We start from the raw sequence: 25,050 nt of genomic DNA, 5'->3' as shown, positions 1-25,050 counted from the left end.
CTAATAAACTTTATTAAACATGTAGATAATTCATTTTCATTTCTAGACCTTTCCGTTCAATTATTTCAAAAAAGAAAAAAAAAAAAAAGGAGGTTAAACTTCGTGGCACAAACTATGACAGCTATATTAAGCTAATACAATTATTGCCTACATAACTACCAACATATTTTTGTAGCCAGAATTATTGTACTAAAAATAAAGCTATTTCAAAAGCGTTAAAAACATTTTTGTAATGCACGATCCTTCCAAATTCTCCATATCCTAGGCACATCACACAAAACAAAAGTTATTAATCCAATAAATGATTGATGATTGGCAAGAAATATGAGAAATTTAAATTAATAAAAATACAGGGGACACCCAAAAAGTCCACAAATGCAAAGACATTGGAACCTTCATGCCAAAGTGAGGGGCATAGACGTGAGGAGATGTAATAATAAGTATTAACATTTCATTAACCGTTTCTTTTCCCTCTTTACAATCCAGCCAATTTCCAAAAAGACAATCACAAAAGTTTTTCTTACCTTATTTTTCTCTCTTCCACTTCTCTGTCTCTGTCTCTCCTTCCTCTGCCATTCCCCTAGGGAACAAACAAGAACAGAACATTAGGGAAAAGAAAAAATGAAGAAAAAAGACAACCCAAGTTTCTCTAATCATGCAGTAATTCATTTGATATTCCATTGATTTTCTTCTTGGCAATGTGCTATAATGGACCGGAGGACCCTAACGATGAACTGGGATGGTCTTGGAGAAGATGATGATGATGACAACTTCTTTGAGTCCCGTGACCGGCTTTCAACAGCCATTCCCTTTGACTTGGCATCCTCAGGATCAGACGACGATGATGAATTTGAGGACAGTCGCCTCTCCTTTGTCTCGACCCTTTCCTCGGCCTCCATCAAGAAATTCAAAGGGATTGAGATTGAGGCAGTTTCTGATTCTTTCACCAGCATGGAGGACTATGGCATGTGGATGGCTGAACCTGGTGATATCAAGGAACGTCGAAGGCGTCTCCTGCAAGGCATGGGGTTATCAAGCAATAAGGACCTACTCAAGCTCAAAAGCGCCAAGATTGTACGAGCCATTTCAAGAAAAGTTGAGACCAGCCAAGATTCCAAACCACCAAAGGCTGAATATTCTCCTGCAAAAGAATTAAATCAAGAACAACAGCCATCAGCTTCACAGCCAATTGTGCTGGTCAGGTCGAGATCAGACGGAGACATACAATATTTTTCCGTAAATACCAAGAAAAGGAAAGAGGAGCTAATTGGTGACATCTCTAAACAGCGTCTCACTAGGACATTTTCAGGTGTTTTGGCACCGAGCTTAGGAATATGCCAATTAGCTGGTTCTGTTAGAATGTCACGCAAAAAAAACACAAGTGGAATGTCAATGCAAAATGGCAGTGATACGACATCCACATTCTCGAATAGGAATCCTGACGTGGGCTTTGCTTCATTCTTCTTGATAAAGAATTTGGACACTGGAAAGGAGTTCATTGTCAAAGAGTCCAACGAACATGGAATGTGGAATAAGCTCAGTGATCTTCAGACAGGAAAGCAGCTTACCATGGATGAATTTGAGAAATATGTGGGATATTCTCCTGTTGTAAAGGAACTGATGCGCCGGGTAAATGGTTCAAGAAATCATGATGATGAGAGGAAATTAAACGCAAATTCATATTTGAGTAAGAGCTTCAGAAATAGCAAGAGAAGAGGAGTTGCTCTTTTGAAGAACATAAAAGGAGTAGCACATAGCATGAGCGGAAAAATTATTGATAAAGAACGTGAGCAAACTGCACTTGAGGAACAGCAGAAACCAAACAAGGACTCCTCCAAATGGATTAAAGTCCGCCAGCATGGAAAGTCCTACAAGGAACTCACAGCTATGCACTTGTGTCAGGAAATCCATGCTCATGAGGGCTCAATATGGACCATAAGGTTCAGCTCGGACGCACGCTACCTAGCAACTGCAGGAGAAGATACATTAATTCATATATGGGAAGTGCAAGAATGTGAAGTTATGAATGACTTACACTCTGTTGTTGGTGCTGCAAGTATCTCACCTACTCATCCAATGGCTGGCTCTCTCAGTACCTCCCCTGTTCATCCCATTGCAAGGACCAATTCAGACCGGCCTCCTCTGCCGGAGATGGGACATATGGCATCAGAAAGAAGGAAGAAGGGGAAGGTCTCCCATAAGAAAAAGGGAAACTCGATTCCGGAGTACGTCAATGTACCAGAAACTGTTTTTGCTCTTTCAGAGAAACCAGTATGCACTCTTAAAGGTCACCAGGATGATGTCTTGGACCTGTCTTGGTCAAGATCTCAGGTCAGTTTCCTGCACTTTCATTTCAGTTAACTAAATATGACACAAATTTGTAGCAGGGAGAAAATGAAACAACAGAAATATCAAACTTGATACTCCATTTGAACCCCCACCCCCCACCCCCAAATAAGTTATAGTTACTGCAAACAAATCAAGTACTCCCTCTATCCCAATTTATGTGACACTCTTTCCTTTTTGGTTAGTCCCATTTAGTAACAATTTAACCATAAAATGCTCACTTTACCCTCAATGAGATGATTTAAAGCCACACAAACTTTTATGGCTCATTTTAGACCACAAATTTCAAAAGACTACCTGTTTTTCTTAAACTCCGTGCCCAATCAAACACCATTACATAAATTGGGACAGTGGGAGTACTATCTACTACTCCATGCATCCCAATTTATGTGACAGTCTTTCCTTTTTAGTCGGTCTCAAAAAGAATAACATCTTTCTATATTTAGTAATAATTTAACTTTATAATGCCTACTCTGCCCTTAATGAGATGATTTATAGCCATATAAATATCTATGACTTATTTTAGACCACAAATTTCAAAAGTCTTTTTTTCTTTCTTAAACTCCGTGCCCAGTTAAACACCATCATATAAATTGGGATGGAGGTAGTATCACTTTTAAAACATACATACTAACATGCAATATCAAACTTGGATGCAGCTACTTCTTTCATCTTCGATAGACAAGACTGTTCGGCTATGGGATGTTGAAACTCAGAGTTGCTTAAAAATGTTCGCGCATAACGACTATGGTGAGATGCCAAATTACATTGTAGCTAGTTAATAGAAGACTTTAAATAATGATTTCTTCCCATCACTTGCATCTATTGAGTTTATGGTTTGGCAGTTACTTGCATACAGGTCAATCCAATGGATGATGACTACTTCATCAGCGGTTCTCTGGACGCAAAGGTTCGGCTTTGGAATATACCTGATCGGAAAGTTGTAGATTGGACTGATCTTCATGAAATGGTCACTGCTACTTGCTTCACCCCAGATGGCCAGGTAGTACTTGTAATTGTATTGGAGCATTCACATTTAACTTCTCGCTAATAGTTCTTCAATATGACATGAATTTCTGCTGTTGCGTGTTTCTCCTTCTTGGGTAGTTGTTTGTATCAGTAAAGAACATCATCAAGCCAAATCAGCTAACAACATACAGACACCCCCCCCCCCCCACACACACACACAAGCACTAATAAGTTTAGGAAATTAAGAGGAAAAAAAACCCACCAACCCCCCCCCCCCCCCCGCACACACACACACACACACAAAAAAAAAAAAAAAAAAAAGCAAGAGCACAAAGTATGATCTCGAGTATTTTTATGATTCTCAAGGGAGAATGTGAAGAAGTATCACTGATATTCCATTTTTGCTTTCATGAAGGGTGCTTTAATAGGCTCACATAAAGGCAGCTGTCGCGTGTACACTACCACCGGTAAGTAATGCATCACTTTCCATCTTCTATTGATGTGATAATTACCAGAGGAATACAGCTGCTGATTTCCAATATGCGTTTATTCCTCAGAATGCAAACTGGAACAAAAAGACAACATCGACATTCAACCCAAGAAAAATTCTCAGCTGAAGAAGGTCACTGGTTTACAGGTATTTCTCTTTTCTAGAGTTACTACTGTTTATGTATACAGTCTTCTTTTCCTCAACACCTATGAAAGTTGAACTTGTTTACTTCCAGTTTGCCCCATGGAACCCAGCAGAAGTGCTTATAACTTCAGCTGATTCTCGTATCAGAATTTTTGATGGGTCAGAGATGATCTATAAGTTTAGAGGTATTTTTCTCTGATATACTCTTTTGGAGAGTTCAAACAACATTCATGTGTTCTCTAAACCTAAATTCTATTGTGTGGTAGCATCAGGTTTCCGAAATACAAGCAGCCAAATTGCAGCTTCCTTCAGTTCAGATGGGAAGTATGTTATAAGTGCAAGTGAAGACTCTCATGTCTACATCTGGAAGAGAGAAGAACCTAAGACCCCCACTGGTAAACGTAGAACTTCAATCTCTGTTCAAGCTCACGAGCGCTTTCCATGTAAAGATGTTTCAGTAGCCATCCCATGGCCAGGTAGGGTAAAGAATGAACCACCACTTGTAGAGATGCACTCAAAAAGGCATTCAAAACGTTTCCTCCCGCCCCCATATCCCACTGTTGGCTCTCCTACAAAAGAAAACCCCGATGTGGCAAATAGTAAAAGGCATTTGCCACCTCTACCCATAAAAGTTAATGCATCGGAGAGAGTGCAAAGTAGTCAGGAAGAGGAAGACTTAGCTCAACTTTCTCGGACAGATTCTGGTATTGGTCCCAGTGAGTCATTTGTATCAGGTTCTTCATCAACTAGGTTTGGTGATTCACCTTCTATATCTGCATCCAGCAGTTCACGATCACACTCTTGGTCCTCCTCCTGGTCTCAAGATGGTAGTAACAGCAACGGCAGCAATGTTGTCCAAGCAACAGCATGGGGCATGGTAATTGTGACAGCAAGTTTGGGAGGTGAGATCAGAGTCTATCAAAATTTTGGTCTACCTCTGAAAGCTGGTCGTCAAACCAATCTCTTTAGAGACCTGACATAAATTGTTGTCGAGGGAACAAAGTGATACCTATATTCTGCTCTTGAGCTTTAAATTTTTCTATAAGTTGTTTACGACCTAGTCGAGCTCAAGTTACACAGAACAAGGCAGAAGCCATCGGCTTCACATTGTTGATAAGTTTCATTTTAGTACCTTTTACAGTAGAAAGACCAAGCAGAGATCACAGTGTTCAATGTTCCAACCAGTTGAGCATTTTAACTTGCAATGTGCAATAGCATGCATTTTACCTAGCATTATGCAAAACTTGTTTTTTTAACAAGTGTCTCACTGGTTAGCCGTTTCAAGTTTACTTAGTTTGGGAACAGATCAATAAACAATCAACCAACTATATCTCAATCCCGTATTAGTTGGGGTCAACAATATGAATCAGTAGACTATTTTTAGCTGGTCCTCGATCTACTACACCAGCATCCATTATCAGCTTGGGACCAAATATACTTTGCGAAACTCACATAGCACAGTTAAAAAGAATCTTATAGCATCGCCTGGAAAGGACGATACTAAGCTATCCTTCGGTTTTTTATCAAAACACAAGACAATGCCCTCATGAAATCCAAGGTTAAACTGTTTGAAGAATGCAGAAAAGAATTCTTTTGGTATGTGCATTTAGGTTATTTGCGAAAGCATACTTTTATTTATTTAATTATATCTCAACACGCCCTTCACGTGCTGGCCCGGTTCTTTTTAATTGGACAAACACATGGAAATTCTAATTGATAACGGGTGTTGATAAGACTTAAACCATGAATCTCTGCCTACTCTGATACCATGTTTGAAGTCTATGACCATTTTATCTAAAAGCTTAAGAAAAATGGAGACCATTTACCTAAAGCAACATAACTAGAGATGTTTAGTGATAACTGAATCAAGGATAATTTTATAACGATGATTGAAGCCAAGTTTATCCATAAACAAGCAGACGTGAAGAAATGTAAGTGAAAATACTCATCAAAATATGTAGAAGCTAATGCGATAACCCAGAAATTAGCTGCGCAAAGAAAAGGGCTTTACCCATTTTACAGACTGATTGGCTCTGTTAGGTTTCTGCTAATTTTGCTTCTGTTGTCGCTCCCAAAATTAAAATGAATGGTGCAATGGCTTCACTCTGCTCGTTTACTACTTTTGCCCTCTATGGAAGAGTAGCGATGGACAGTGAATACAGATTCTTCAGTTATTAAGAGGAGAAATTTCAACAACTATCTCTTAATTTCAAATAGGTTTTTCTTCTTCTTTATGTTAATCTCAAATAGTTTTAGGCAGTATATCATCTTATATCTATTCAGACATATTTAATTGAAGTTAACAAAAAATATTTGATGTTGATGTTGAGAAAGAATATTTAAGTATTTGGACATGAATTTCAATTTGTTGAAGATTTGTGAGAGAAAATTATTATTTTGCCTAAAATACTCCTCGAAAAATAGCCTTTTGCTCTATTGCAAGTATCTTTATGCTACTTATTTGTTATTTGTAAGTACTTATGGCAAATATAAAACTTTAGTACTCACTATTTCAATTTAAATGTTACACTTCCTTTATTAGTTCATTTCAAAAATAATAATATATTTAAATATTTAAAAATATTTTAATTTTAAACTTTTTATTTTATTCATTTTACTGTAATGAGAAATTTTTATAGTAACACAAAACTTTTGTCCCGTAAACTTTTTGGAGCGTAATAACTAATTAAAACGAAGGGAGTATTATTTAAAACTAAACGGACTATAAATTTTTTAATTGTGATCAGATTTTCTTTTTTATTATCAACTTATTAAACCTCCTAATTCAGAGGTCTAAGATCCACTAGGCATGTAAAAGTGCTCGTCTAAAAAAGTTCAGGAATAATTAGTCAATTAAAAAGCTTTTTACAGTTGAAAAACATGAAAATTTTGTTTTTCTCGAAACAAGTCTATAAGCTTTTGAAAAATGTAATATTAAAGGCCTAATAAAGGGGGGAAAGCCACGCATTCTTTTTCCACGGCCTATGGGACAATCTTACGACGTCGTATGACCGATTTCAAATTTGAATTCTTACACAGCGCGGCATGGTTCCAGAACTCACCTCTCAATCTGCCAGAAGAAATAGCAGCTTAGAACAAACGAAGCTCCATACCTATAAATTTCCGAAAATCGATTATATTTTTCTCTTTTCTCAACTTTTAAAAATACAGAAATGAACTCTCCTATGAATTACGCTATTGACGATAAGGACCTAGACGACGCCGCATTATGGGCAGTGATCGACTCTGCCGCCGCCGCCGCCGCCTCACTTTCCTCCTCCACCACCACCACTATCTCCAAATACCGCAAAACTCTACCTTACAACCACTCTCCAATTCGGCCCCTTCACATTCCAAATCCTTCTCCACAGTCTAATCCTAGAAACTTCCAGAATCATCACCGTGACGGTGAGGTACTAAATCACCGGCCGCAAAAAATCTCCAGGTCAAACACTAACTGTGTTTCGGAACTGAACGAGATGAGTCCGAAACCGATGGCGGTAGTAAAGCACGTGCAGCGCACGCCGAACGTGACTAATTATTCGTCGCCGCCAGTGACGAGGAAGTCCCCGGTTCTGGTTCCGGTATCGCAGTATGATCAAAACTATAACAGTCCGATTGGATCGGAAAGTTCTCCGGATAGAGATGGCATCATGAGGCATAGCTTGGCCGGTCAGTTTCCATCTGTTTCTCTGTTCAAGGAGTATCAAAATGCGGCTATGGCGGTAAAATTCATCTATTTTCATTTTATTTTTATCATATTTGTTCAATTTCGTGTAAATTTCATGGAATCGATACTGCGTATATCAGTAGTTCAGCAAATTGTCTAGATATGTTAATTTAGCTAGAGAGTTATGGCATGATAAATGATGTCATTGATCTGAAATTTAACAAGAATTTGCTATATTATCTGTTGTTATGGTGAGTATAATTTATTAATTCATATGTAAAATTTTATAGTGCACAATAGCCACTTTCCGAATGTAGATGTAATAGTAACTTTGCTTTCTGTTCATTGAGCTATTTCAATGTACTTGAAGAGAAAGCTTTGTAAGTTTTTCTATTCTCTTGTATGATCATTGTCTTCACCTATTTTGCATTTATGATAGTAGTAAGGTGTATGCTATTCTTAGATTTACAAGGTTTTGTTTGCCTTTTCCCATAATTTCATTTTCTTGGTGAGAGACTTGTCTCATCTCCTCACTGAACATTATGCTTCTTTTGGCATCAGAAGAAATGTCATTCTTGTTCTCTATAGTCTTGTGATTTCAAATTATCTCTAATGGTTAATCGAAGTACGTCAGCCACTTAAACAACATTGATATTTGATTATAAATGAAAGAAATCTGAATCAAGAGAAACTTTGGAGCAAAAGATAGTAGAGTATTAACAGGAATTGGTAGTGCATAATGGCTTCTTTCTCAATGTAGTTGTATGTAGTAACTTTACTTAGCTTTCTGTTCATTGATCTATTCCAATGCGCTCTAAGAGAAAGCTCTTATGTGTTTCTGTCTTCTTGTCATGATATTTGCCTTCCAAAATTTCTTTAGCATATTAACAAGATATATGCATTTGCAGATAATTAGGTTTCTTCCCCATTTTTCCATAATTTGATTTTCTTGGCAATAGACTTGTCTCATCTCCTCATTGAACATTATGCTTCTTTTGGCATCAGAAGAAATGTTATCTTTTGTTTAATGGAAGTATTTCAGCTTCTTAAAGAGGATTGGAATTGGATAGCAATTGAAGAAAAACTGAATCAAGAGAAACAATACGGTAGTAGAGAAGTACAAGGAATTGATGAGCACAACATTTTGTACTAAATTGGATCAGCAGATCATTGTGCGAAAAATCTTCGAATTCCAAGGAAAACACTTCCTAAAGTCTGTGCAACGTCTGCACCTTTACTAAAATAGACTGATACAAGCCACCTTCAAGATAAATAAAACTACACTGCCTGTTAGTTTCTGTTAACATCTATAGTCAGCAATAACTACTGATGTTTTGTCATGAAGTTTTGTATATGCATGAATATGATTTCAACAGGGCTTAAGCAATTAAACGTTTCACAGATTCTGGAGAAAGGTGATTACACTATGATTTCTGGAAATCCCTTCATAAAAAAAGCTGGTAAGTTATCAAGCTTGGGTCATTGGTTTCTTCTACTCTCAGCTAAATTTAACTGCATAAACAGCATCATACTTGTGCAGGTTGGAGGAAGATATCCTTTTACTTCAATCTGTCATATGAAATTAAAGACAAGAGCATCGAATTTGATGAGAACCGTAATGTCCTACGTGCTGAATTTATAGTTCGGGCGTACATGCAGTATGTTCTTTTGACTTTCTCACTATTCCTATTGAAACATGTTGCTTTGCTAGATTCTTTTCAGCTTGTTTTATTTTTCCCTTTCTTTGGTTTGTTCGTAGGGGTGGTAGGTTCTCAGATGGATGGGGTTCATGTGAGAGGCGGGAGAAGAAGTTTCTAAAACCAAATCATGACATTCCCAGCACAGCAGAAACCAGAGCCAAAAATAAAGCATGCCAGGTACATAAATCTCCTATCCTAGGTACCCTATAATGATAAGTTGTTTGTCCTCGTTTAATTCATTTTATTAGTTCTTGGTCTTGCTTACTGCTTATTGTGTTGGTGGAGCATTTATATAATGATTATAGGCTTTACTGTTATCAATTGCCTGCAACTCCATCTTGCAATTTTTTCGGATGAATTCGTTGTTCTTTGTGAGTAGGATCTCTGGTGTTGTTTCATCCGTATAAAGGTTCATAGATAAGCTGGCAAAATAAAACTGCTTTGAGGCTTATTTCAGTTTTTTGGGCTCTCGTGAGGCTATCAAGCCTAGCAGTGTCACTTTGAGTCGTGATCTAGCCTGAACTTTGTAGTAGACTAGATATGCGCAGAGCCTAAACCTATTGCTGTTTGTGTCTTTCCCAGCTTCCCCTGGCCTTTGTCACAAATAGAGTTCTACAATGTTATACTGCTTTAAGTCACTTGATTTTAATTTGCTAACTGAGCACTAATTCTAGAGTCAGATGGTCTCCACTGTCCGGCTCTATTTCTCTCTAGTTCATCCAAACTATGAAATTCTTGCAACACCTTAATTCTATTTCAATACCAAGTTTCTATAGAACTAAGCATGCCTCGTGAGTTTGACAAAAGATAGTGTGAAATCCCTATAGGATCACCCTTTCCGTTCCGGTAAGAAAGTAGAACATGAAGAAGAATATAGAAGCTTTTATCAGTGTTCTTTCCCCAATCATACAGACATTGTGCATATTTAAAAGTTCATGGTCGGTGGCATACTTTCTCCATCCTTGTTCTTGTTTTTACCAGTCATCTCTATTTGTATCATTCACTTTCTGCTGTTTGGACAATTTATTCCTTTTACTAATAATCATCCGTTCTCTACTATTGTAAATTAGTCTGTTAAGCAACTCAATGGGTTTAAAAATTTACAGGACTTGCTTGGAATTGGAGAATATCGTCCTGGTGTGAACCAGAGTACTAATCGCTAGAACAATCAAACAGTAACGTCCTCCATACCTGAGTCATTTGTAGTTCCATTAACCTAAGACAGAATACTCATTATATCAAGTCTCCTCCTAACAGAAGTTTCACTCAACCCCAAACCTGATATTAGGTAATATGAAAAGCCATGGAAACAAGTATAGAAAGAAGTCGTATCATGTATGCACTGTAGTACACGCCTAGTGTGCTTGTAACATCTAAAGCCAATCCTGTACTTTGGCTTGTTATATTTTTTTCCACTTTTTCTCTCCTTTGTGTACTCGGTGTGGGATAATACTGGTTATGTTGTTGTTTATCTCCTTAGTGTGACACCAACTTTCAATCTTGGTGACCCCGTGTGTGATAATACACCAGGCAGCGGCATGGGCTGATAATATGAAATGACTTTTCTGTTTGATAATATCAAGCTAAGTTTGATAATATGAAATGACATTTCTGTTTGGCATTTTATACCATAAATTGACAGTTAGCTTGTCTTCATCATGTACTAGCAGATGAGCTTGCCATACCTTTTGACCCAAAATGTCACTTTTTGTTTCTTTCGTGGCAATGTGAAAATGGGCAAAAGGCCTAATAGCACTGCAAGTAGAATATTTTTTAAATCTGACACACCGACACTAGCTCAGTAGCTCTGGTTAAATTAGATGTATATTTCGAGTATTGTGTATATTATTGAGATAGTGATACTTCTATTAATGATCTCCGTTGACATCGCCGTTCTTGAAGAGTGTGATCTATGATCCACAATAGCTTCGTAAAAAATGAAAAGTCTGTCAAGGAATTTTAGATACACGTGTATGTGTATATACTTCTTTTGTATTTTCTTCTAATTAAATTACTTAACCATGTAAATTGATATGATTTAAGTATGAACATCGAGTGTGGTAAATTTTTACTGTTTCAGTCTGGGCTAGTTAGTCCCATTTTTATCGGCATTCTGTTATATTCATACGATTGAGTATATTAGTTCATTAAATTCTCAATTTGGATGTGGATGTCTTGACTTTCTTAGAGTTAATTCATTACTTATTATTTACCTTTGTACTTTCTAAACTATTGTCTTCTGATATACAGACTAAGGTCTTAAGGTAGTGCTAATGGCAAGTGTAAATGTAGGTTAGAACGTTCTAATCATTTGCCATTCTAAGTATTAGTACAGTCATTTCAATCACAAATAGGAATGGCAATGGGGCGGCGCGGGTTTGGCAAAACCCACAAATATTTTAACCCGCCCTGCCCCGCATAACCATTTTTTTCTGTTTTCAACCAGTCCCGCCCCGCCCCACTTAGACCCGCCCCGCCCTGCCCCATTTTTTTTCTTTCTAAACAAACTAGTTTGAAATTTTATACTACTAAAAGTTTAGATTGATAGTTCAGTAGAAATGTTTGAACAATAAAATATGATAAATAGCTATTTGTATATTGGTGGATAGAGTGATTAAACGTTGAACTAAAGACATAAAAGTAGTTTTTGCAGTTTATTATTTAAATTTAATGGCATATTAATTTATAGATCTAATCACTCTTATCCCAAGATTATTCATAATTCTGCCCCTAATTGATACTAGATAATTATCTCTACTGGAATATAAGGAAATTTCAGTTGAATTAGCAGTAAAAAGGAATACTTGTAGAAGAATAATAGTTTTGTTATGAAACAATAAAAGAAGAAAGAAGAGTATTGCAGAGAAAAGTAGGGAGAGAGAACTCTTATTAATTTTGGGATGAATTACAATGGAATAGAACCCCTTTATTTATAGGGGAAGAGTGACTTAGCCATCAAGTAACAAACCCTAAGATCTCTCTAAATATAGACATTCACCATAAATAAAATCTTATTTTATAACATTCCCCCTTGAATGTCTATTCAACGGATAATGTGTCTCGTTAAAACCTTAATTAAAATAAAACCCAATGAGAAAAAAATTCTCGAGAAGGAAAAAAGATACACATATCTAACTATACGCTTTTTGGTTGCCTCGTTAAAAACATTGCAAGGAAAACCCAGTGGGACAAAACTTTGTAAGGGAAAAAGAGTACAACGCGTATTAACTCCCCCTGATGAGAGCATTAATTCACATCTTTAAGCATGTGCATTCCAATCTTGTGCACCATCTTCAAACGATCTTTGGTAGAGACTTGATAAACAAATTAGCCATATTAACTTGAATGAATATATTGCATCTTGAAATCATCATTCTTGATAGAGATGTAATGTCTTCATAAACTGTCGTAGAATGTCCTTTTCAATATATCCATAGAGGTATTCTCGCTATCACATTATCATGCTTACATTTGTACACAAATTGCACTGAGGAAGTGGTACTTCAAGATCAAAAATTGTATATGCTTTAAGCAGTTTAAATCCTTTGGGGATTGTCATATAAGTATAGTCAAATAAGCCATTTAAAGAGACTTTAGATGCATATCAAGTTTTCATGTCATGCTAGACATATAAGATATCGAAAACTGATTGCACATACCATTGACTATATACTTTCAAGTGTTTGAACTGCAGGTCCAAATACTTGTCTTTCATATGAAACCAATTCTCTTCGAATTGCGTCTCTTCTATTTGGCCAAAAATTTTGTGTTTATATTCGTTAAACTTAAGATCCTCATCTATACTTAGCGCTATGATAGATGTCATCGACGAACATTTTATATCGATTCCAACATTTTTTCATAAAGACATAACATAAAGATCTCTTCATTCATATATTCAGGTACCTGAATCTCTCATGAGATTTTATGAAGTGTTATGTCATGTGATCTTCTAGATCACTTGCCTCCTTATTATGATCACTTTGATCATTTGCTCATCCTCTTTATCAAGAAGTTCTATTTGAAACCGATTTGTCTATACGCTTTAAACGTACCATAGACTTTGTCCTTCTAGGACTTAATATGAGCATTTGTAATGAGAATATAGTTACTTTCTTTGGGTCAGCAAATGCGTCTAGCATACTTTGCAATATATTGCAGATGGATTATCTTTTTATGAACTTCAAGTTCATATTATTATTCGAGGATCTAGATATACAAATGATAATTCATTTCACGTAACTTTTTCTCAATTGTTTATCATGTCTCCCCCTCATGTTAGAAAAACTAACTTGCTTCCTCAATTTTGAAAGTCCATCTTTGTGTGTCATGGTGTTAATCAAAATATACACCGCACATCAATAATAATAAGATGAAATTATTTGGTTCCTGACCCTGAACCACTTGTGAGGAGAGAAAATAATATACTTTCGTATATAACGTTGTTCTTATAAGCAATTGTTTAGCTATTAAGTGGAGGCACTCAATAAATTATTTTGCTAAACCAACTTTGATGTAAACCAACTTATCAAGATGAATTATCTTGAATGAAAAATCTAAAAATTATGCTCTAAATCAAATTATTGAGCAAGTTACCTCGCAAATATCATGTTGCGGGTTAATAATAATCGTACATGTAACCATCTCATGGATGCATCTTATGTGGTATACATGGCAGGTGAATGGGCCAATATTCACCTTTTATATTTCCAGCATTCATGGGATTCAATCCCAGTTTTAGTTGGTCTATTAATTAATGAGAACAAACCATATAAGAGAATTCGTAAAGAACCTTCTAGTTCTTTAATATTTACCCATGTGGATTCTCTTTTATTTTTGCACATCATACTTAAATTAATATGGCTAAACCAATTATGCCAACTGAATAAATTATCAATATTGATAAACTTCAGATTTACACATGACATGTGCATTATCAATAAACATCCACTTTATTGTGGCATTCTTTCATTTATGTAGTACAAATTGAAGAATAAAGCGGGTAGCTTTTCACATACATATTATCCCGCTACAAGTTGTAGTAATAGAAGATATTTAATCTTTCCTTTATTTATAGTCTCAATATAATCAACCACTTTCGCGTATACTTTAGAAACTGAATAAGTTTATTTGAGACTTACTACAACACAATACCTTATTGGTAATCAATTGTGTTTCTCCAAAATAGTATAGTTGGCTCTTGCAAAGTTCTCAATTAATTTTGTAGTACCACATATTCATAAACATTCATATGGTAAATATTTCTTTGAAGAAGGAAGTTATACCATTATGGTAATTGTCAATATTATATGCAAGATCTGTTCCTTGCATCACTGTTGTCCTTTAATAATCACATTACCAGATTATTTTGCCGTAAAATAAGTACATGACCAGTGATCCTTCATGCCATAATGATGACATTATTTTCTTATTTCATCTCAAATCTTCCTCTAGAGGTAAGTGTGGTATATTCACTATCACTAGCACGTTCATATTCTTCCAATAATAAATATGTATTCATAAATCACATGTTGTCACATTCACATCATGAATGGACCATAATCATCTATATGTGCTTTACAAAATCTCATGTCAAATCGATGACAAATATTATTTTCATAAAGTGAAGGATTATTTTGAGAATCCTTATTATTCTCATTACCACAATGATGACGATTATAATTTCGTCTATTGCCACGTCCACATCCACTGATACATTCATAGTAATAATTTTGTCTTCTTTCAGACTTATCACATACTGCTATCACATTCTCTAAAGGGAATGAGAATGGAGCAAATTCAATGGGACGGGTTTTCAATTCTTTGCCCACAATCATACATAAATTTGATCATGGCAAGACATAGAAATTTTACCACTTTGGGTGGTTATAATTTCTTTCAAACTCCATTAGAGTTGCAATTAAAATTTATCGTCTTTGCTTGTTTTTAAAATCAAATTATAGAATGTCAAGAATTTGAAAGAGAAAAGTAAAATACTTACCTTAAATTCAGAATTTAATCATGAAGGAAGTTCATGGAACAATTGACAATCATTATGCTCAATCTCAAAGCTTCTACTCAATTGGTTAGAGTCTCGTGCTGATAACGTGTTATGGAACAATAAAAGAAGAAGAGTATTACAGAGAAAAGTAGGGAGAGAGAACTCTTATTGATTTTGGGATGAATTACAATAGAATACAACCCCTTTATTTATAGGGGAAGAGTGACTTAGCCATCAAGTAACAAACCCTAAGATCTCTCTAAATATATAGACATTCACCATAAATAAAATCTTATTTATAACAAGTTTTTCATTTTAAGAAAACTAAGTTACTTATGGTGACAGTGCTTAACTGATCATATATATATCCCTTATTACTATTTTCTGAAAGTTAAGTATTCGTGCTTTCCAAAGTTAATCATTATCATTGTTAAAAATAAATTAATGAAAATAAAATAAGTACAGGATACAAAAACAAGAATGTTTTTCTTGGAGAACAACAGGGAGAAATTCAAAAATAGCTAAATTTATAAGTGGTCATTCAAAAATAGCTATAGTTTCAAAAGTAATCGAAATTTAGCCATTTTTCATGAAAGATAAATCTGAACGAAATCACTATTTAAAATCCGGAAAAATACTCCAGCATAATATACTGGAGTTTGGAGCACCGGTGCTCTAGTCTCCAGTATATTATACTGGAGCTAGCGAAGTATACCGGTCTAGCTTAATATGCTGGAAGTTCATACACAGGTGCACCGAACTCCAGTATATTATGCTGGACCGGTCTCTGTTGCAGCAAAATAGTGGCTATTTTTTATTGACTTGGAAAATGCTAGCTATTTTTGAATGACCAGTCCGAAAATTGGCTAGACCGTGCTATTTTAACAGAACAACAACGATCCAGTAAAATCTCACGAGTGAGGTCTGGTATACCAAAATTAAACTGCTAGTGAGTATGAATGTAAAATTTAGTGGAAATGATCACTTTGTTTTAGAAAATAACAAAATTCAAAGCCAACCCGCATTAAAGCCGCTACCCGCCCCGCATTAATTTTTTTTAAAATGTTTTAACTCGCCCCGCCCTTGCCCTGCACTCACATAAGAGTAAACCCGTCCCGCCCCGCATCAAACAAAACTCGTCATGTACCCGTCCCGCCCTATTGCCATCCCTATCCACAAAGTATGATCTCGCTAAAAAGAGGCAATTCATTCTGTTTAAAGCTAAATGTTTTTAGTAAAAAAAATTAATAATGGTACTGATGTTCCCCAATACTTCCCATTCCCGTTTTTTTTTTTTTCCTTACTCTTTTCATATGATTGACAAATATTTTCTTGGATGCTTTACTTTGACCTCATATTATGCAAAAATCTTGTTCAAACCACAAGCTCTTATTTCTTTCCGTTTATCTGTGGCCCTTAAACTCACTTTTAATATAATGAATACAAATTTTAATTCTCACTTTAAAAACTGTGTCAACTTTGACCATGTGCGTTTAGCAAAGCATAGTTAGTCTTAAATTGGGATAAAAAAAGGGACTTATACTATCTTCGATCCACAATAAGTGACCAATTTGCCTTTTTATTTTGGTTCAAAATAAGTGTCCATTTATATAACCAAGAAAAAATTCAATTTATTTTTATAAAATTACCCTTATGTACGTATCCCTAAAAAATCTTTTACTCCTTACATTAACTATACTGCAATATTTAATTAAGGGTAGTTTAGTCACAGTAACTATTTTTGTTTAGAATTTAATATTTTCTTAATGGGTGTGGCCAAGACAAATTGATCACTTATTGTGGATCGGAGGGAGTACCTTGACAGCAAATATAATTTTGTAATTATGATGACACTATATGGTTTAATAATGATTGTTGGATTCAACCAAAGAAGTTTCTCAACAATGGAAAGGGAATGCAACTATGTGGGATTTATAATATTAAACCGTAGCTACATTGCAGCCATCAAACAGTGTGATAAGATGGGTAAATTAAAGCTCTCATTCCTAAGCCCTAGAAGTGAAGAAACTTTTGGTAGAGAGTTTCCCCTGTAATAAGCCTTATGCTATGCCAATTAAACTTAGTCGGGTCAGCGTGTTTTTAGATACCGAGTGGTTAAAACCTATATTGCACTAACCATCACTATTAGAAAAATAGAAATTAGCGACTCACAAATTTTGTAGCTAAAGAAAAATTAGCGACATATTAGCGATAGATTATCAAAAAATTCCGTTAGCTAGGAGCAATTTAACGGCAAATTAAAGACGAAATTCGTAGCTGATTCTTTTTTTTTTTTTGGTAGTGCGTGGCCCTCAGACCCATAAGACATGGTGTAAAGGTTGAAGACCAAGGTGCTTTTCTTTCGAAGATATATACTGTACTGTACTACACTACTACCATTAGTTCAGTTCCAGCATATTCTAATAATTCTTGTCCTTTTACTTTTCTTTTCTTGTCCAGAGAAAGAGAGGATGTAAACCGGTGGAGATGACAGTTTAGTTTTCCCTCAAATGACCTCACTCTCACTGTCCCCTTCTCACCAATTTTAGTCTTTAAAGCCATCAGTCTCTTCAAAATGGGACTCCTTAACATTTTCTGCTTTTATGTTTGAGCTCATCTGGTTTATTTATTGATTATGGTATTATCTTGTGGATTTGATTCTTGTGCTTTTTGCTATTACCTTTTTATTTTGGAAGTTAAATAATTTTGGTTCTGCAGGAAGAAGGGTGGCCACTTGGGCTGCAGCCATTGAATGTGAGAGGTGGGCAAGTCAGAAACCGTGGATTTAATGGATCACTTTCCTTCAATACTTTGATCACTGGTTCTCCTTCCTCTTCCACTGATTCTTCTTCTGATCTTGATACTGAGGTCTGTATTTTTTTCATATACATAAAATTAGCTCCTTTTTATGAATAATGTTCTCTACATCCAAAATTAGAAAATAGTAGATATGCAAATACTACTGTTGAAGAGATTGGTTGGTTGAGGATACAATAAGTGGCGGAGCCAGGATATTTTCCAAGAAACTCCAAGGGGATTCAACATGCATGTACTACATATACATAAAAAATATAAGTCGAATTTTATATATATAGTATAATTTTTGGCTAATGAGGTATGGATGAATCCTGTAATGCTCCCTTGCTTCACCCCTAAACACATCAATAATGGAGCAAAGAGGAAGATATGTAAATGTTCCATTGCCTGTTTTTCTTTTCTTTTATTTAATCATCCAAATATCAGGAATTTACTAGTCTAATTAATCTGGATTATATTCTCGTCGAATAGGACTATTAAAATATAAAAGGAAAAAGCATTTACTATTAAATATTTATCTATTTGTGAGGTTCAAACTTAAACTTTTTAACTAAGGATAGAAAGATCTTATTCAAGGGAAGCAGCTATTAATGCTTGTATTAGAATATAATTATTTATATTATATCAAAATATGACTCTTCTCCGATCCTACGTGAACTTGATCGTGCTTTATTTTTTTAAAAGAAAAATCTCATTCATTCATTGCACTTTTGGTGTGTTCGATTTTTCTTTTATGCATGTAGCATCTTCATGTTATACTATATATTGCTATAATGTCTTTTTCTTAGTATATCACTATGGGGTCAATGTCTTATCAAAAAGTGGGAGGGGGAAGCACTTTACTCTTTACACATGGCCTTTCAATTATTATGTTTCCCAGTCTGACTCAGGTTCAAATAAAAAATATATTTCTAATAATTTAAACAAAAAAATCTCTTTCTTTTTATCTTTCTTTTCTTTAATATATATAGATGAATTTTATAATCAAGTAATGGACTGACCCTAAAGTCAATATTCTAAATTGACTAAATCTTTGCATGTTTGGTTTGAACGATGGTTCACCGGAAATAGCGTCTTTATAGGTACAAAGTAGGGGTAAAGTTGTGTACTCTCTATCCTTCTCAACAGAGGCGGAGCCAAAATTTCAACTCTATGGATTCTGAATTTTAGAACAACAATATCAAGTTCCAATAACTTGATTCTAAACTTAATATTTTTTCGTATTTAATAAATTTTTTAATACAAATATACTGTTTGAACAAAAGCTAATGGACTCGATCCATAATCAGGCTTTTAGCTAGCCCCTGCTTCTTAGGTCCCACTTATGGGATTATACTGGATATGTTATTATTGTTGTTGAATAAAACTTTCTTTTCTTTGGTTGTTGCAGTCTACTGCTTCTTTCTTCCATGACAAGAGCATAACTCTAGGAAGTCTCATAGGAATTACCAGCATTTTAGAGCTTTCAAGAAGATCAACAAGAAGAAGAACTGTAGTAGTTGAACCCATATTAAGGGACAAGAAGAAGAGTACTAACAACAAATCAAGAACTTGGTTATTCTCTCTTTGCTCAAAGCTAAGTACTGATGCAGTGAACATAAATACAAACAACTCTACCCCATCTTTAGGCCATTTTCTTGAAGCAGAAAGAAGAGCTTCTGCTTCCAATAATGCTTATGGACCTGATGATTTCAATCATTTATCAGATTCAAATATGAATAATTCATTGTTCATTGGTGGCCAAATTGCTCCTCCTGGCGAGTCAAGAAAAGGGTTATTTGAGCAAGATGAAAATGGTCATGGAAGTCCTTTGATTTTCTCATGCTTATGTGGGAACTTGGTTCATTAATTGACTGATTCCAATCATTTTTTTAAAATGTTGTGAAATTTTATTATCATATTTTTTGTTGTCTCCTTGAAAAGGAACATTTGGTTTAATGGGTAGAGGATTGCTTATTTGATTCACGAGGGGGTGAGCACTAAATTAATTTTCATTCAACATCTTGCGGTCCAACATTAGAGATCACATTTCCAAGTTTCAGCATTGTAATGCTTGTATACTTTTTTTATTCAGATTACCACGTAACATAGAAGGATTTTTTATATTATTCCCTTAGTTCAAAATTAGCCCCGTTTTAACCAAATCAATTTAGTCCAAGGTAAGTGCCATTTTACAAAAGCAAGAATTCATTAATTATTTTTTAAATATATATTTGCTCCAAATAACTGATATATATAATTATTTTAAAAGTTTGAGGAGAGATAAAGAAAAATTAGAGAGGGTAAGAAGCAAATTTTAAACGAAAAATAAAAAGGACTAGAGGGGGTAAGAAGCATCACAAAAGGATGTATCTACTCTATTTTAGTACTTTAATTGACTAAAAACCTAATAAGTAACAGTATATGATTTTCATATTAGATGGAGTATTACTTTATTGACAATCATACATAAAACTTGACTTTTGAATTGTAGCTCGTTTACTGCTCTAGCAAAATATTAATTTCAATATGAGTAAGACGTTTAATTGTCGGCAATATACAAATATTGCAAAAATTTGTGTACTTATTTGCGTATCTGCGCTTAATACATTGAAATTTCGTTGACAGTAAAACAAAATTGTTGAACCGTAAATTTTTTTGAAGTATTTCATGAAGTAAATATTGTTCTTATATTTATAGGTTTATAGTAAATTAAATTTATTTAACGTTATTTACCCTGATAACAATTAACTTTGTACGCGGTTTTAAGGATATGTGGATAGATTCAATACAAGTAATTAAGAATATTAGATAAACGAATTAAAGATGAAATCAATAACCAAACAAGTTGTGACGTTAAGTTCGGGCTTGGATTTTAGTTTAACAACAGTTTTACCCTCGACCGGGCCCTCGATTCGAAACCAAATGTATATGGAGAACTATGAATAAAATAAGAACCTTTCAATGGCTAGAAAGCAGAGAAATAAGTTTATAATTCCTTGATATGCGTGTTACAATATGTCTATTGAATAAGAAACCTCTCATTTATAATAGGAGAGTTTTACCCCTAGTATAATTCTAAAAAAGGTAAAAATTCTTCTTGTACATCATCACTTATACGCTACCGGCATCGGGCGAGATCCGCACTGTGATATCCGATTGGGTGCGGATATCACGGCCCTCTGTTAGTCGTGTGCAACCGTTTGTAATGTTTTCCGAGGTCTTCGAACTCGTTCCGGGATCGAGGGGTGTTGTCTTGTCGGGCCCGATGGTGAGCACCCTGTTCCGGCCCCGAACTAAAGAATTCTCAGATTCGGTCTCTATCTCGTTCATTCTTACTTTGTCTAATTCACCGAGAACTCGGGGTGTGTGTTGATCCCAAGTTCACCCGTATACAGATAGTCCCCTCGTTTCTCATAGAGTAAGTTTGCCGAAACGATGGGAAATGATAGATGTACCCCGATTCCTTCCTTCGTACGTTACAACCAAGATGACGAAGAAGCCAAAACGTCCCATCAGTCGTATCGTTCTGACTTCGGACACGTGTCAACCATCAGCTGGTCACCTTCGAATGTGAAACGTCGCGTAGCAATTACATTTTCTCCTCTAAAAGCTTCAACCTTTTATACTTCTTCCACTTTCCGATCTTATCTTTCATCTCTTTACCTTTGATCTTCAAATCTTCATAACTGTTCTCAAGTTTCTGCCCAGATCGTCATCCTACCTTCAAACCATCATATCCTTTTCTTCAAGCCTTCATATCTTTCCTTCAAATCTTCATATATTCATATCACGATGGCCAAGACTTCCAAATCAGTTCCTCAACAGGCTGCTTCTTCATCTTCTTACCCATCCACAGGTACCGAGGCAGCTGTTCCCGAAGTGGTTGCCCTCGAGATGGCTTCTCCCGAGGTGGTTTCTCCCGAAGTGGTTGCCACCGAAGCGGCCCCAGAGCCCCCCATGAAAATCTTTATTCCCAGGGGGCTGTTTAATCGCAGACAACTTCAAAGTCGAGAAGGCCTTATCCAAGCAAGACCAAGGTGAAGGGGCATCGAGATATATATGCTCTGACACCGAAGATACCCTCCCCATTGTCGCGATGACTGTAAATAGGGAGGTAAGGACATAGTAGTCCCTGGGCCTGAGGACGATATCACCACTCATGTGGAGGGGTATTTAAGTATTTAGACTAGGCCCGATAGACCCTGTTATTTTGGAATTATTCAAGAGATACGAGGTGTGCCTTGGGCAAATCCACTCGTCTCTTTGGAGGATCATGATCCTCCCCCGTTACTTTGGGAATAACACTAAGTCTCCTCGATTCACCCTCGAACACCTGCTTCGCCTATATAGTCCCCGAATTTTCCGAGGGGTACTAATAAAGCTCACTCGCCGAGCCAGCAAGGCCCCTTTTTCGAGTATTGATAAGGATTGAGACCGAGGCTGGCAGGGGCGCTTCGTTCGGGTGAAGACTGAAGATTTGATCCCTCTCGAGTTTCTGTCATTCCCCGAGAAGTGGAATGCATCTCGTAAGTGTAATCTTTCCTTAAGTGTTGAGTCTCCTTTGTTTCCTTTCTCACTATTAGTATTCGTGATTGTGCAGCTGTTGCTCGGGTTCCCAATGCGGTCCTCTGGCTCAAGCAGTGGATCGAAGGCATCTACAAGCAGATATCGTATTTTGAGTGCTCATGGCGCAAGCTTTCGAAGGACCGATGGGAGGCTCGTTCTCATTGTAAGGCTTTTCTCATAATAGTTATTATTACGCCCCGAACTTACATAACCCTAACCCTTTCTCTTTCCTTTGTAGGTTTGCCTAAGACCACCGAACTTAGGCCGCTAAAAGGGGGCGAGGATGAGTCCTTGTCCGTTGATCCCTCCGTTGCGGGACAGCTCCTGGTTGTGGCGGAGGATAAGAAGAGAAAAAGGAAATCCTCGGGCTTAGAGGGGCTCGAGGTGAAGATAAATAGAGGGCGGCCACTCGTGCTCGCAAGCCCAAGAAGAGCACCAACTCCCGTGCCGGATTCCAACTCACTTAATCGGCTTAGGGATGAGTCTGAAGAAGATGACATCTTTGTCGCTCACGGATCAACCCCTGGCAATGAGAAGGTGACGGTCGAGGGAGAGAGCTATGAGGCCGATCTCCCCCCAACTCGAGGGGCCGAAATGGAGATGGGGGCTGAGACCTTCCAAGAAGCCACTTCTGTACCGAAAGAAGCGATCGATGTGATAGACATCATGGAGACACCCTCCTACACCGAGTCTATGCTTGAAGAGCCAAGCGGGCAAAGAAAAATCAAGTGAAGGAGCACAAAGTGCAAAAGACCCTCTCCACTCCTTCTTCGAAGGCATGGATATGTCCACATTGGAAGATTTTTCTGGCTGGGCCACCTGGAGATACCGAAGAAGGATGTGCCTTCGAGAGTTGACGGGCCGGGCACGAGCCTAAGATTGGTAAAGCAGTTCCTTGCACCGAGCGCAGACCCCGAGCGTAAGAGGACGGTAGTTCTCACAGTCTCAGAGGATGCCCGGATCCTATCCGCTCCGATAGGCGTAGCCAGCTACCTTCGATGTCTGGTAACCGAGGAGGACCAGACAAAGATGAATGAAGTAGGCACATCGAGTCTCTTCAATGAGACACAACAGACATTAAACCGGGTAAGGTTCTAACACCTTCAAACTTCCCTTATGAATAACTTAAAGTTTCCCTTTGATGTTTCTTATTTAGTTCCCTTTCTTTACAGCCATCAGTGCTTCTCCACAGCTTCCTTCGATACCACTTGGAAACTAGCCAGCTCGAGTTCAACATCAAGGAGTAGGCCCAGAAAAAGGATATGTTCAAGCTCCTCAGTGATCAACAGGATGGGATTATCAAGGACCTTCAGGCTGAGCTGGACAAGGCTCAAAAGGAAGCTTCAATCCTGAGGCGGGAACATGCCGACCTGGTTGAAAAGGTAAAGGTCTTTGAAGTAAAAAACGAGTAGCTAGTCATGGTGACTAACAACACAACCTCACATGTCCAATAGAAGATCGACCTGATCGACCAACTCCAAGTTTAGATGAATGAGATCTAAGCCATGTCTGATGGGTGGAAAAGCAAAATGGACCTGCTGGCTTCGGGCAAGATTTCCTTAAAATACCTTGGCATCGGTCAACCTCTTTTTAGGTTTTGAAGTATGGCCTTTTCTGTTGAGTCCACCTATCCATTCCCACTAGGGTGGTAAGGTGTTGATAGCATCTTTTTAATCTTATGATCTTCAAAGAATTTGTTTACCGTGCTACCGATGAATTGCCTCCCATTATCGCACACGACTTCGACCAGTATCCCAAATCGACATATTATATGGTCTCAGATGAAGTCAATGACTTCTTTCTCTCGAATCTTTTCGAATGCTTGAGCCTCGACCCATTTGGAAAAATAGTCAGTCATGAATTGTATGAATTGAGCTTTACCGGGTGCCCACGGTATGGGACCAACAATGTCCATCCCCCATTTCATAAACGGCCATGGGGACATGACCAAGTGTAGTAGCTCTACTGGTTGATGGATCATCGGTGCGCGTCTCTGGAAGCCATCGCATTTTTGTACGAAGTCCTTCTCATCCTTCTCCATTTCTGTCCAATGATAGTAGCCTTGATTAATTTCCGAACCCAAGATTCGACCCCCGATTGGTTTCCACAGGTGCCTTCGTGAACTTCTCTCAAGGCGTACTCGGTATCTCCCAACCCCAAACATCTGGCTAATGGGCCGTCGAATATTCTTCTGAACATTGTCCCTTTAACCAAGCTAAATCTGGCAGCCTTAGTACGCAGGGCTCTCGATTCTTTAGGATCTGAGGGCATCTTCCGAGTTTTCAAGTAGTCTATGTACTTGTTCCTCCAATCCCAGGTCAAACTCGTTGCGTTTACTTTGGTATGGCCTCTTCTATCACTGACT

The 25,050-nt window shown here is 36.9% G+C and overlaps 3 protein-coding genes and 1 long non-coding RNA gene across 8 annotated transcripts; 3 read left to right on the top strand and 1 right to left on the bottom strand.

Moving 5' to 3' along the window:
• The first annotated feature begins 295 nt into the window (after positions 1-295).
• LOC107810992 (uncharacterized) lies at positions 296-5,192 on the top strand. Of its 2 annotated transcripts, none has more exons than XM_075222718.1 (7): positions 296-2,331; positions 3,006-3,096; positions 3,192-3,349; positions 3,731-3,782; positions 3,873-3,952; positions 4,041-4,134; positions 4,216-5,192. In XM_075222718.1, the coding sequence occupies exons 1-7, from the start codon at positions 709-711 to the stop codon at positions 4,929-4,931; spliced, it is 2,814 nt and encodes a 937-aa protein (XP_075078819.1). In that variant the 5' UTR covers positions 296-708; the 3' UTR covers positions 4,932-5,192. The 2 variants fall into 2 exon arrangements, with proteins under 2 accessions (XP_075078819.1, XP_075078820.1); XM_075222719.1 differs by having other exon boundaries at positions 297-2,331; positions 4,222-5,192.
• Positions 1,003-6,281, bottom strand: LOC142164614 (uncharacterized). 4 transcript variants are annotated; one of them, XR_012695417.1, is made up of 6 exons: positions 5,961-6,281; positions 3,276-3,444; positions 2,240-2,310; positions 2,036-2,142; positions 1,884-1,969; positions 1,006-1,141 (listed from the first exon to the last, which is right to left on the bottom strand). It is a non-coding gene; the product is annotated as an uncharacterized LOC142164614 (long non-coding RNA). The 4 variants fall into 4 exon arrangements; XR_012695418.1 differs by having other exon boundaries at positions 2,066-2,142; positions 5,961-6,280; XR_012695419.1 differs by lacking the exon at positions 1,884-1,969 and having other exon boundaries at positions 1,003-1,141; positions 5,961-6,279.
• Positions 6,282-6,997: 716 nt separating this feature from the next.
• On the top strand, positions 6,998-10,895 carry LOC107810985 (uncharacterized). The gene is made up of 5 exons (XM_016635822.2): positions 6,998-7,674; positions 9,022-9,079; positions 9,160-9,277; positions 9,379-9,496; positions 10,426-10,895. Exons 1-5 carry the CDS (start codon positions 7,123-7,125, stop codon positions 10,480-10,482), a joined length of 903 nt encoding a protein of 300 aa, XP_016491308.1. The 5' UTR covers positions 6,998-7,122; the 3' UTR covers positions 10,483-10,895.
• Positions 10,896-17,351: 6,456 nt separating this feature from the next.
• On the top strand, positions 17,352-20,102 carry LOC107827333 (uncharacterized). Its single transcript, XM_016654431.2, has 3 exons — positions 17,352-17,958; positions 18,039-18,188; positions 19,528-20,102. The coding sequence occupies exons 1-3, from the start codon at positions 17,956-17,958 to the stop codon at positions 19,984-19,986; spliced, it is 612 nt and encodes a 203-aa protein (XP_016509917.1). The 5' UTR covers positions 17,352-17,955; the 3' UTR covers positions 19,987-20,102.
• The last annotated feature ends 4,948 nt before the right edge of the window (positions 20,103-25,050 follow it).

The sequence above is a fragment of the Nicotiana tabacum genome, chromosome 10 (assembly GCF_000715075.1).
Source record: "Nicotiana tabacum cultivar K326 chromosome 10, ASM71507v2, whole genome shotgun sequence".
NCBI classification, from domain to species: domain Eukaryota; kingdom Viridiplantae; phylum Streptophyta; class Magnoliopsida; order Solanales; family Solanaceae; genus Nicotiana; species Nicotiana tabacum.
Note: the sequence above shows the minus strand (reverse complement) of the source record. Positions and strands in the feature narration are given on the sequence as shown.